Below are 13,354 nucleotides of genomic sequence, written 5' to 3' on the forward strand. Positions count from 1 at the left end.
TCTCGTTGCTGCTCTTATGTCCTACCTGTAAGACTTCTGTAAATTTAGCCGTGTTCCAAAATACAGCTCATCCAGAGGAAATAGAAGAATATTTAAGATGGGGACCCTCCCCAGGACGTGGATATTTTCCTCCCCCCCTCCATCTATTTGGGAGGGAATATAGCCTTGAGGGAGATTTTAAATATATACTCATAAATTACCAAAGCAAAAGATATTCCTAAATATCTGTTTTTCCAAAACACGTGCAGATTGTGCTCCCCCACAAACAATGTGAAGATTTTGATTTAATGCCAAACGAGATATTCAGATTCACTTCCCCCCCACAAAAAATATTTTGATTTTTCTTTAAATTTGGGACATTTTAATAAAATGAATATGCTTTGGCTGTGTAAGTATGTCTAGGTAAACAAGTATCACCCAGTCAATCAAAATTGATTCCCCAAAGAACAAACCAGCATTGGTTGCAGGGGGTTGGTTAGAAGACCTCCAAGGTCCCTTCCAACTCTCTTCTGATTGATTGATTGCTTGTAGTTAGTAGTCAGAAGGAAATCTGCCAGAAAACCCCAGGGCTATAGATTAGAAGCCAGGGATAAACCATTTTGATATTGGGGGCAAAAAATAAAAACCTACAAGAGTGACTTTATAGGGGAGAGAGGCAGCATAAAAATTGAATAAAGATGTTCCCATGTAGTCATCACAAGAGCAAAATCTGATTCAAGAAATGGTGATTGTATATGTCAATACAATATTACAGTAGAGGTATACTTTTATTAGCAGTGTACTGTGTAGGAGAGTAGGAAAATGAAATTCCGGCCAGGAAAGTTTTGGCCAGCTATCAGGCATACTGTACAGTAGTGGCCAAAATTGTGGAAACCCTTTGAGGACAGTGTATTTTTGAGGTTTGATAGTTAATAATACCACTTTTTTTTGGAGTTTCAACATAGTCATATTCCACTGCTGGAATGGCCTGGGAATAGCCCAGACCTTAACCCAACTGAAAATCTATGGAGCTGACTAAAGAAACTTGTTAGTTAGAAACAACCCAGCAATAAAACCCAGTTAATAGAAGCAATCATTCAATCTTGGTTTCACATTATAACAGCTGCAGAACTGAAAGATTTGGTTCACTCCATGGGAAGACGTCGTAAGGCCGTAATTCATGCTAAAGGTTACCCAACTAAGTATTAACTGATGTGATAATTTTTGTATATCTCGTTTTTTCTACATTTGACTTTTCTTCTTTATACTGTAACTGTTATTCTAATAGCAAATCCTTCATAAAAGTTATTACATTACATTCTTGATTAAATTATCTTTCCATTGATATATAATTTTATGGTACTACTCCAAGTGGTGTTATTAGCTACCATTATAAGACGCATCTTTTTCCCCCCTAAAAGGGAGTGAAAATGTAGGTGCGTTTTATACACCGAATGTAGCCCAACCCACCCACTGGCCCCCACCCTTTGGCCTCTGCCTCCCAGCAGTTACCTCCTTGCAGCAAGCAGCAAGAAAAATCATCTTTCAACTTCAACACAGCACAAGTTGATTGGATTGGCCTCCGACTCTCAGCTGTTTTGCTCAGCCTCTGCTGCTTGCTGCAAAGAGATAAGTTGCTGGAGCAGGGTTTTTTTCCCTTGTGCTAATCAAGCTATGCTGAAAACGAAAATGAAAGTAAAGCAGGCTGTTTGCTGCAACAGAGGCAAAATTGCTGGGAGGCAGAGGCAGATTTTTTTTTCTTGTTTTCCTCACCAAAAAAGGTAAGTGTGTCTTATACTCTGAAAAATACGGTAGTTTTAAAAAATAAACTTTTCCCAAAAGATTTCCACAATTTTGGCCACTACTGAATGATGAGGAAAGTGTTGATGATGGAAATTGCTATCCAAACTTTTTTTTTTTACTAAACGATCCTCTCATTAACTATAAATGGTTAAAAAAATAGTAAAACAGTATTACTCAAGCCAAACAACTAAACTGAATAGGCTTCTCCGAAGTTGAATTCCCCATATTTTCAGGAAGCAAGTTTCAGTTCAGAGAAACATCAGAATAAACAAGTTACTATTTCCAATAATAAGATAACAGTATTTCCTCATCATTTTGTTTGCTTTTTTGGCTTTGATTTGTTTGTTTATTATATCGGTTGTAACTGAATTCTAGTGCTTTACTGGAACTGTTTAAAATATTCAGTTTGTATATCGCTTTATGTTCCTTCAGGCAGGAGTGAACATATAATACTTTAAAAACAAATGGTAACATTTTATTGGACGTACACACTAACTTCAGTTTATTATTAATCATGCTTCCTACATATATCAATAAAACCTTTTCCTTGAGACAGGCAAACAAGTCCCAAATTATTTTCCAACCTTTCATTTGTCTGGAGAAGAAACGGTTAATTCTTGGAGTTTTTCACTAAGAAAGCTAGTATCTCTGTCAGTCAGATTTTCTGTGTCGGCTACACTTTCCCGGAACTTCTGGCCTGCACACGGTTTCCCCGTCAAGGGATCAATTACTTTCCCAACCTTGTACACAATCTCAGCAAGCTCATGTTTCACATTCTTGCTTTTTCGTTCAGGCAAAGCTTTCAGAAGGACAATGTCTCCCTCGATGCACTGTTGCTGAGGATCATGAGCAAAGTATGTTTTTCGCTTCTTGTAGAACTGTAGAAGAAGAAGGAAAAGAGCGTGAAGATCAAGAGGTGGTTGTGTTATTTTGGAAAAGATTACAATGATGCCTTCAGTTAGATTGGTTTTAAATCTTTACCGGGCATAAGTATTCTGATATTTAAGAGCATCTGAAATTTGAATTGGAAGAAATGCCATAGAAAATTATATTGTTCTTTGTCCTGCTTAGTTCCAGGGTCTATTTGTTTTGTACTATGCTGGCCTAGTTCCTACAGTAAGTTTATTGGCGCATGATGTGGCAAGGGGTATCATTTTTCAACTAGCTTGTTGCAGAGTCTGATTTGGGCTGTAAGGGAGTGGCTAGCTCAAGGTCACTCAGCTGGCTTTTGTGGTTGGTAGCGGCCGTGGGAAACACCATATAAAATACTTTTACAAATGTGAGGGCTTTGAGTTTAAAGACTGCAATTAAAAAAACCATAAAATTTATAAGAATTAGTGCAGATACATAGTATGCCTCCATTCACTTTACCCATGTGACAACTATATGTAGGTAATTTAATCTAACAGAGAATTTACTGGTGCTATCCAGTGAACTTTCTAGATTGCAAACATTACTCCTAATTTCTCTCCTAATTTGATATTTTATTCACTGGCATTAATATTGATAAACAATACTATATACCACTAGTAACTGAAATACACAGAACAACAGAATAACATAATCTTCTAGTCAACCCCCTGGTCAAGCAGGGAACTCTATACCATTTCAGATAAATGCTTGTCCAATCTCTTCTTTAAAACCTCCAGTGATGGAGCACCAACAACTTCTGGAGCAAGCCGTGATATCCTTACTTCAGTCAGATTGTACCCAAACATGAGAGAGAAGAGACTGAAATAAAGAAGACCCCTCAATGAAGTTTATCCACCAGTATCTGATTATTTAATGGTATTTGTCTGGGAAACTACAATAGGAAAAAAAATTAAAAAGGTAATACAATCTTAATCCAAAGCCTACAACTGACATTCCCAGCCAGTGCCACTGCAGTGTCACCTTTGTCTCTTTATCTCATGAGAAAAGGAGACTCTTAACAGATTCTCTTTAGTCTTGTCAAAAATGCTGAGAGTAGATAGATAGACACAGATAGACACAGACACAACTAGTTGAACTAATTTTCAGTGCCACAATTCAGTCAGATTTATAAACTAAATATGTACAGAATTAACTTTCTTCACTGTTATTCATAGCCAATTCAATATATTTATGATTTATGCCAGTTTTTTCTGGGTATCTAGAGATTTGAGAATCTGTTTTTGTTTTAAAAACAACTTAAAAAACTTTAACCAATGCCAAGATCAACATTCCCTGTGCCTGCACCAAGCTACATTTCTCAAGTCAATACAACCGTGTGCCTTTCTTTTCTTGACTTTTTTTTGCTTTTTAATTTTAAAATAACATACTTAGATAGAAATATTATAAAGGTACTGTCAGACCAGATAAAATTAATTTGAATTAACTGCATGTTAGCATTAAGATTAGGACCTTTCATCAAGTGGTTGAAGACCACTTTTTAAGACATACAGCATCTTATATAATCCTAGCATTGCATTTTTATGTCGTCTTTTCTCACAAGATCTCATAATAATGATTTTCTCAGTAACTCATGAATTGGGCAATGGTGAGAAATGATTCAAGAAATTGAAGTTTAACAGCTTACACTTCCAGCTCTGGAGAAATCTTTACCTTTGTTAAGTAAGGGTCCAGTATCAGCCTTGTTACTCTCACTTTAGCTGTCTGGTGTATTTTGGTTCCAATTACTTTCCCTATTATCCATTTTGCATGAACAGCTCCACGTAATGCAGACATGACTTGATTGCTATCATTCAGGTATTCTGCAAAACAAATGTAAGCATAATTTTAGTACAGAACTTTCATGCATTGTTGAAGCCAACACACCTGGAAAACCTTCTGCTAAAATACAATTGTTCCTAATATTTCAACTTTCTTCTTAGAAATGATTATTTATATGCTTAAACAGCTATCCATCTCACACAATTGACTACGGCACCTTACAAAATTAAAACCCTTAAATCTAAGAAAACCCTCCACTCACCCGTAACAACAAAACCCATCTACTTCTTGACTCAAATACTTGGGGGAACAGCCAGGTCTTCAATGCCTTGCAAAAGGCTAACAAGGTTGAAGTAATCTGAATCTCCAGAGAATGCTATTCCACAGGGCAGGTGGAGCCAGGGTCCATAAAGACGACATTATGTAATAGAAGGGACTGGGAAAATACGCTCTCTACTACAGATAATGAGATGGGGAGAAACAATGGGAGAGAGGTGTTCCACAAATAATCTAGCCCTATGAGACATTATAGATAATGACCAGCACCTTGAATTGCACCCAAAAACCTACTGGAAGCCAGAACAACTTGCAGAGCAGGGTTACAAGGAATGTCAAAAACTAACTGTACCACTGCATTCTGGACCAGCTGCAGTGCACTTCAAGGGCAGACCCATGTACAATATGTTACAGTAATCCAAACAGATGACTAAGGCACAATTCACCACAAGCAGGTGGCTGCTGGGCCCAGGAAGATGGGCAATTGGTGCACAAGACAAAATCTGTTTAAGATCCCCTGTGGGGAATTCTGGGAGTTGAAGACCACCCATCCTGAAGTTGCTGAAGTTTGGGAAACGCTGGTCTAAAATGTGCAGGAGTAAGGAGCATTAGCAGGGGTGAAATTCAGCAGGTTCTGACAGGTTCTGGAGAACCATGGCTTAGGGCTGGGGTATCTACGAGACCGCCTTCTACTGCCAATAGCCTCCCACCGGCCAGTACGCTCGCACAGAGAGGGCCTCCTCAGGGTGCCGTCGGCCAGTGACCCCCAGGGGGAGAGCCTTCTCTGTGGCGGCACCTGCCCTCTGGAACGACCAACCCCCCGAGATACGCACAATACCAGATCTCCAGACTTTTCGTCGAGCCCTAAAAACACATCTATTTCATCTAGCCGGGCTGGCTTGATCCCATCCTTTCGGTTTTAATTTGAAATTGGTTTTAACTGGGTTGTTTTAAATTGAGGGCCGAAATTATTTAATGTCTTTTAAACTTTTTAAAAAATTTTATATGTTATGTTTTATCTTGGCTGTTCACCGCCCTGAGTCCTGTTGGAGAAGGGCAGTATAAAAATCAAATAAATAAATAAACAAACCGGTAGCGGAAATTTTGAGCAGTTCGGAGAACCAACAAATACCACCTCTGGCTGGCCCCAGAGTAGGGTGGGAATGGGGATTTTGCAGTAACCTTCTCCTGCCACGCTCACAGAACTGGTAGTTAAAAATTTGGATTTCACCACTGAGCATTAGGCATAAAAGTCTGTAAGAGGTTCTCAAGTCATCCAGGTCACGGTTGTGAAAGAAAAAAAAAGAAAGCCCAGTTGCCTCCTGAAAAAGCCCCTTTGTGAGCATTAGGCATGTTTACCGCTTTGAGTTATTTATGAAAATAAAAGTGGGATATAGAAAAAAAAATTAACATTCCGACATCCACGTTAAAATTCTTCTCTACCGGTCATTTTAAAAGAGGTGCCGGACGGGAGATAATACTCGAAACTATCTGCCTCCCAGCACAGCTCCCACGAATCCGCCCTTCCCGTTTGGTTCCCAGCCCCACAGAGGCAGGAAAACACCGCTTTCTCCGGGTACCGGATAACCCATTTACACCCCCCCCCCACTCCAAGTCATTCGAAGCCCTTACGCTCTTCTGGCTGAAACCGGGAGGTGGGATCCAAAGAAGGAAAGGGCGGAGCCAGAGCCGGAAGGATCGCCGTTTCCGTAATGACGCGTTAGAAAAGGGGGCGTGGCAGCCGCCGAGGGGGTTTTTCGCGGCTGCGGTAGTGCAGCGTTCCGGTTTCAAGGAGGGGTGGCTTTGGGTGAAACTGGCATCGTCATTGAAAGCGACGTGGTTTTGACAAGCATTTCTTTGATAACAATGGGGAAAGCAAATTCAGTGTAACTGAAGCTTTTTCTAACGTGCAGAGGGTTTGCAGATTGCTTTCCTCCCTCTTTTTTTAAAAAAAATTATCATCCCGTCTTTATTGTTATAAATAAATAAAATATAAATCAAGGCATCTAACGTACTTAGGTACTCCTCCCTCCCTCTTATTTTGCTACAACAGTAAAGCTGAGAAGTAAATTGGACTGAGATGGACCTGCCCCGAAGTCACATGGTCGGCTCTCATGCCTAAATTGGGACTAGAACTCGCAGTTTCCCCTCCCAAAGATGCTAAAAAGGCAACTGGACTTTCTGGTTTTTCTTTGAAGAAGCTTCTTCAGCTCTGATTGGATGAGAAGCGAAACGTCTTCAAAGAAAAACCAGAAAGTCCATTTGCCTCTTGAAAAAAAGCACCTTTGGGACAACCATGACCTGGATGACAGAGAATCTCCATAGGCATTTGCAGTTTCCTGGTTTCTAGCCTGGTGCCTTAACCACTAGACTAGACCAAAGTGGCTTTAGTATGTCATTAAAAGCTGTATAAGTGAGGTTAGACATTTTTTAAAATCCCTTTTAAAATGGTATTTTTTTCTGTTGTGCTGCTTATGCTTTTAACATCTACATGGTGATACAAAAACTAATGTCACAGTAGGTGGCAGCACTTGCTCCTCTTTGGGTGGTCCTAAAAAAAAAAACTGAACAAGATCGTAGTTGGTTAATAGTTGCATGAAAGACCAGTGTAGGGTGTCACCTAATAATATGCTGGAAAAAGGCAAGGGGGAACCATCTACATTATTGTTGCCAAGAAAATAAGTGCCCATAAGAAATGGAAACTGATTTGAGGAGTTTATGAAGCTTTCCCATCATTTTCCATACTGGTATTTGAAAAAGGCAGATGTATTAAATTTCTATCAATATCTCCATGGAAAAAAAGACATCACACACATCCTGTATAATTGCAAATTATGTTCTGCAAAAAGGACTATTTACTTAGATTATTTAAAAACTAAACAAATATTGAGACACACAGGTGAAACTATACTTCCTGCAGGGAATGAACCTGTATATCACTGGAAAGACAAATGTTTACATCAAAGGCTGTTTCAAAGAGGATAGACTACCTAAACAGATAGGTTTTCACTGCAAAAAGTATGATTATGAGTATGAGTACTACTTTCACTATACTGATTTTAAAGTTTTTGATATGGTTATATGACTAAGGAATAAAATTTGTTGTTTACCTTCTGAGATCTGCTTCAAATTTACTTCTTTTCCAACATGCCACTATGGAACTCATGCATGTGAGATATTCTTCTGGAACTTTTTTTGCAACGAGGTACCACCAGGCCTTTTTATTTGATTAAGGGCAATGTTTATCAGCCTCAGGAATCTGAAGATGTATGGACTTCAACTCCCAGAATTCCTCAATCAGCATGAGAAATGTGATAAAGAATGCCCAACATTTCTGTGCAGATTTCCCATTGAGAGAAAACATGATTGCAACATTTCATAGAGGACTGCCTAACTTCACTCAGGAATTTACTATAAGTTTCCAAGAGGCATCAAATGGTCCTGTCTGAATGTCACTTCTGGAGAAAAAGTATGAAATGTTTGTGCTTTATCTTTGGATATTTTGCTCACTTGGAGATTATCATTTCTTTTGCTTCTACAAGTGCTGGTCTGCTGATTGTTTAAAGCTTTACTTGTAGTTTCTCAGGAGCAAGGAAATTTTTGGTTGCATTCACGCAAAATACTAGCATTATATATGGGCATCTAGCCTATTACTGGGTAGCATAAAGATGGTTGATTGTTCAATAAACCATTATTCAATTAACAATGGATCTGCAAACAGCCTTTATTAAAATTCAGACCGTGTATATGCCCCTTCCCTTTTTTTCTTTTAGCATTTTTGTGTGTACAGTCCTTGACTTACAACCATTTGTTTAGTGACTGTTCAAAATTATAATAGCACTGAAAAAAGTGACTTATGACCATTTTTCAAACTGCTGATCATTACAGTATTGCCATGATCACATGATCAAAATTTGGATGCTTGGCAATTGGCATGTATTTATGAGGATTGCAATGTCCCAGGGTTAGGTGATTACCTTTTGCAACCTTCTGATCAGTAAAGTCAATGGGGAAACCAGGTTTACTTAACAACCATGTTACAAACTTAACAACTGCAGTGATTGGCTTAACAACTCTGCCAAAAAAGTTTATGAAGTGGAGCAAAACTCCCTTAACAACTGCCTTGCTTAGCAACAGAAATTTTGGGATCAATTGTCATAAGTCAAGGATACCTGTATATAAAAACCAAAGTTGTTTTTTTTTAAAGAAACAAAAAACGTATAGCACCTTAAAGCCTAGCAGTTGTAGTATGGTAAATATCTACATATCTACATATCTAAAACATAGATCTAGAAAGAGCTTTCATAGGGGTAGCATTTGGTTTCTGAAATTCCCTTTTTCTACATCTTACAATTTTATTTTATTTATATTTTGTTTTTCTTCACTGCCATCTCCCTCAAAGGGAGCTGTTTTATATACTTCAAAGTTTTTAGGTAGTTGATTATATATCTATAATATTTTTATCTCTATATTTCTATATCTCTATCTACCAGTATATATCTATTATCTATATATCTATATTTATAGTAAAGATTTTCCTGTCTAGTTGTGTCCGACTCTAGGGCATTGTGCTCATATCCGTTTCTTGGCTGAGGGAGCCAGCATTGTCCAAATACATTTTCCGTGGTCATGTGGCCAGCATGGTGATATGCCAAAGGCGCACGGAATGCTGTTACATTCCCACTGAAGTGATATCTATTAATCTACTCCCATTTGCATGCTTTCAAACTGCTAGATGAGCAGGAGCTGAGGCAGGAATGGGAGCTCACCCCATGTAGCACTGGAGTCTCAAACCCTGGCTTTCAGTTTTCCAGCTGACAAGCTCAACTTTTTTATCTGCTAAGCCTATACCCCATCACCAACAAATATACATACACCTTTGTACACACATGTATGTATATGTATACACGTGCACATATGCATGTATATTTGGAACCCTTTGTTATCTGCCTGCCCTTCTGTGAAGCTGTACAACTGAAAAGCAGGATATAAATACATGCAACAAGAAGCATGTAAAAGATGATTCAGTACAAGTTATCTTCGGTGTCCCGACACGCAAAGATGGAGAAATAAAATAAAAAAGACACAATTAGTCACAGTTCATCACACTTTACACATTACAAATATTGATGCTGTGACTATTGTTAATGATTAATTATGCGGAACTTAGAAGGAAAGAATGGATTATAATGATGTTAGAAGACCTTGGAGTTTTTCCCCTTGTGGTAAACAGTATTTAAGAACTCATAGGGATGGTAAAGTGGGCGGAGTCTAAAGAGCACCCAGGCAGGAAATGGTTTCCCCCCCCCCATCACCTGGGAAAGTAAATTCTTTTGATTTCTCTGAAGGCGGTCCAGCTGACATGCTCCAGTTTAGAGCAAACAAAGGAAGGGGAGCCGCTGACAGGTCAGTCCTTGGATCTTATTTCTCCCCAGCGACGATGCACGTGTGGGCTACAAATTGCAACTTCACGGACGTTGTTTTTAGATCCTCTTGAGTCAGGGAAGGGATTAAAGACGCCAACTTGACTTCAACCGTGGAATTTAAGCGTGCAAAGCACACCGAGCGGTAAGAAAGCAATTCGACCAGGTCTTTCTTTCTCTGCAGTTTTATGGGGAGGGGGTGGGGGGGGGGAGAGATTTCTAGCAACAGCATTGTAAAACTAGTACCATGTATGTGAAGCGGGAGATAACGCTAGGTTTAGCAAAAGGGTTCTGCTTTTTAAAATGTGTTTTAATTTATAATCTCAGATCCAGGAATGGAAAACAGTGACAGAGCTGTGCGAGAAAGACACACGCACACACACATATTCTATGTATGCAAAACCATGCTGGGAATCTCTTTCTATCCTCTCATTCTTTCCCCTGTCGCTCTCTTGACATGGACCACGGTTCATATTGGCGCCTTTACTGTTCACGCGGGGACTTCAGTGATCCCCTGCTCTCTCGCTCCTGCCGGATCCGCCCCACATTTCTCCAGGGAGCCTTTGGGGTGATCTGTCATTTCGCGTGATCTCTCAGGCTTGACTAAACTCTCTTTTTCAAAGAGCCGGCATCCTTCCTTCTTCCACGCTCTATGCAAAAGAATACGGGGGTCGCTGCGAGTTTTCTTCTGAGTGGGCTGGTTGTCCAAGGTATTTGATCCATTCAGGCAGCACTATCGTGTAATGCAAGACCTGAAACACCCCCCCCCCCCAAATTGTCCGGAATAATGGAGATGGGAACCCTAAACCCCAAAGTTCTTGACTCACTCCCAGTCCTAACTATGAATTCATACAGCAGAGTTTACCTAGTCTCGTTTGCAAAACGGGGAACATGCTTTTAAACTAGTTTAAGAGGGAGGCGATGTAATAGGATTAGCTCCTAGGTCAAGATTTTGGGGTCTCAAGATCTACTTTTCCTTGGCTCTTGGAGACCTTCTTTAGATAAACCTATTTTGATGAGTTGTGAACTTCAGGTAGCATATCGGAGTGGAGATGGCAGTGCCCTTCACCCCATTGCTGACTAAGCCAATTTAAAAAAAAAAATTGATTTATATGCCGCCCTTCTCTGGAGACTCAGGGCGGCTTACAATGCGTTAAGCAATAGCCTTCATACTTTTTGTATATTTTATACAAAGTCAGCTTATTGCCCCCACAATCTGGGTCCTCATTATACCTACCTTAGAAAGGATGGAAGGCTGAGTCAACCTTGAGCCTGGTGAGAATTGAACTCGCCATCTTATTGCTAATGTTGGCATTATATAATGATATTTAAAATTTTAAATATCTTTTAGTATTTTATATATTCAATTTTAAATTGGTTTTAAAAGTTTGGGGTTTTAAATTTGTCGGGGCCAAAATTATTTAATTTGATTTTATTCAATTTTTTAAATTTTGTATTGTATGTGTTTTTATTGTTTGGCTGTGCACCGCCCTGAGTCCTTCGGGAGTAGGGCGGTATAGAAATCTAATAAAATGAAATGAAAATGAAAAATGAAATATTCAGCCTCTGGTCCAGTTGGATTTTGTACACGTGGGCTGTTTCTGTTATCTGTCTGGGGCAGCAAAATGGTTTGAGCAGGTCATGCCTGATTTGAGAGACTGGCTACCACAAGACATTCTTGCTGCTGGAACCCAGATTCTGAAATATTTGCCCCAAGGTATTGTATTCTGCAGGTGTTAATGTTATTCTGTTTCATATGCCAACAGTTTTTTAAGCCTTTCTGCAGTCTTCTGGAGTTGAATTCTGTTTACATGTTTTTTAATGGGCTGTTTGGCATATTTATATTGATTTTATGTTTGTTTTATTCATTTTTAACTCTTTATTGTGGGCAGTCTGTAAGGCCAATGTTCAGTAGAACGATGGAATGCAAAAGAGTTATTTACCACCCATGAAACATTTAAATTAGGGTTGTAATGAATTGATTAAGTGAATGGATTTTAAAAAAAAAACATTTGTATTAACTAAAGGTGGTTTCCCAGGTTACACTTAGTCTTTAAAAATGCAGAAATCCAACAGAAGCTGAGACCATCATGTGAACAAATTACTATACTGTAGTGGTATTACTTTTCAGTTGTCAGTTTATCCACTGCCTCTGAATTCTTTTTGCTTGCTGTTCTCTCCATGCCCCTTGAAAACATGCTGTCCCCCACTCCAAGATTTGGATAGACTTTTCCATTCACTCGATGTCAGTTGCATAAATCAGAAAAGATAGGATATTTAGTCATCAATATCTGCATGATTCCCTAAAGCTTTGGGAAAGCTTTGGGCACAGAATTACAGGCAGGAGGAAAGGATCATAGGATTTAATGTAAGTTGTTCAATCAAGTTGTATAGGTATTTAGCTGACTTCATAGGACAGTTACTTTTTTTTATCTTCCTGTTTTCACAAACTATTTGCATTCCCTAGTAAATCCAGCCTATTTTTAGCCCCACAAATATTCAATACATTTATTGACACTATCCAATTAACATGGTCTTTAGGTTGGATCCTTTCCATGACGTATTTTTATCTGCTTCCAGAGAGATCTTCCAAATGTCATTTGGGATATTTTTGCCTGCAGCCTTCACTTGAAAAGAAAATAAACTTGTTCTTTGGCTAAAAGGTGGAGTTTATTTCTGATGAATGTCTGGGCTTGTTTCTCCCATGTTATCTTGGCCTAAACGTTTATGCGGTTTTTGGTGCCTAAGGCACCAATAGTTAAAACTTTTGCTGCCTTTTAATTATTAGTCAAATTTATATAGCCACCTGCCTCACAAGAATTTTAAAACTAGTTGTGATAATTTTTGCTATAACATTGCAATCACCACCACTTAAGATGACTTTCAAGAGAATGGATCAAATTAATGAATGTTATTTAGCATTTCTGAAAACATCTGGCTGGCCTCTAAAGGAAAGAGAAGGTTCTTTGATAGGACTGTTAGAGATAAACCAGAAGCTTGCTGATAGGACTCTTTGAGATAAGAGTGATTAGTCAAAATGATGGTGAACCATGAATCTATCTGAAGCTAAATTCAACTTCCAGATTCAGCAGCATTATATCTGATCCTGTTATTAGAAGTCAAAAGAAGATTGTTTCTAAGTAAATTTACTTTGGAGTATGTTGCTAATAATATCTTCTTTT

The 13,354-nt window shown here is 38.8% G+C and overlaps 1 protein-coding gene across 1 annotated transcript; it reads right to left on the minus strand.

The window, feature by feature from the left end:
* Positions 1-2,235: 2,235 nt before the first annotated feature.
* Positions 2,236-6,420, minus strand: MRPS17 (mitochondrial ribosomal protein S17). Its single transcript, XM_070946277.1, has 3 exons — positions 6,382-6,420; positions 4,366-4,514; positions 2,236-2,660 (listed from the first exon to the last, which is right to left on the minus strand). The coding sequence occupies exons 2-3, from the start codon at positions 4,486-4,488 to the stop codon at positions 2,370-2,372; spliced, it is 414 nt and encodes a 137-aa protein (XP_070802378.1). The 5' UTR covers positions 4,489-4,514; positions 6,382-6,420; the 3' UTR covers positions 2,236-2,369.
* Between the last annotated feature and the right edge of the window lie 6,934 nt (positions 6,421-13,354).

Source organism: Pituophis catenifer, unplaced genomic scaffold (assembly GCF_029215685.1).
Source record: "Pituophis catenifer annectens isolate HBS135680 unplaced genomic scaffold, rPitCat1.0.hap2 SCAF_1, whole genome shotgun sequence".
In the NCBI taxonomy this organism is placed as follows: Eukaryota; Metazoa; Chordata; class Lepidosauria; order Squamata; family Colubridae; genus Pituophis; species Pituophis catenifer.

Coding starts and splice junctions, on each gene's coding strand:
- MRPS17 (XM_070946277.1), bottom strand. CDS start 4,488: ATGTCTGCATTACGTGGAGCTGTTCATGCAAAATGGATAATAGGGAAA. Junction 2,661..4,365: donor TGGACCCTTACTTAACAAAG/GTAAAGATTTCT, acceptor CTTCTTCTACAG/TTCTACAAGAAGCGAAAAAC.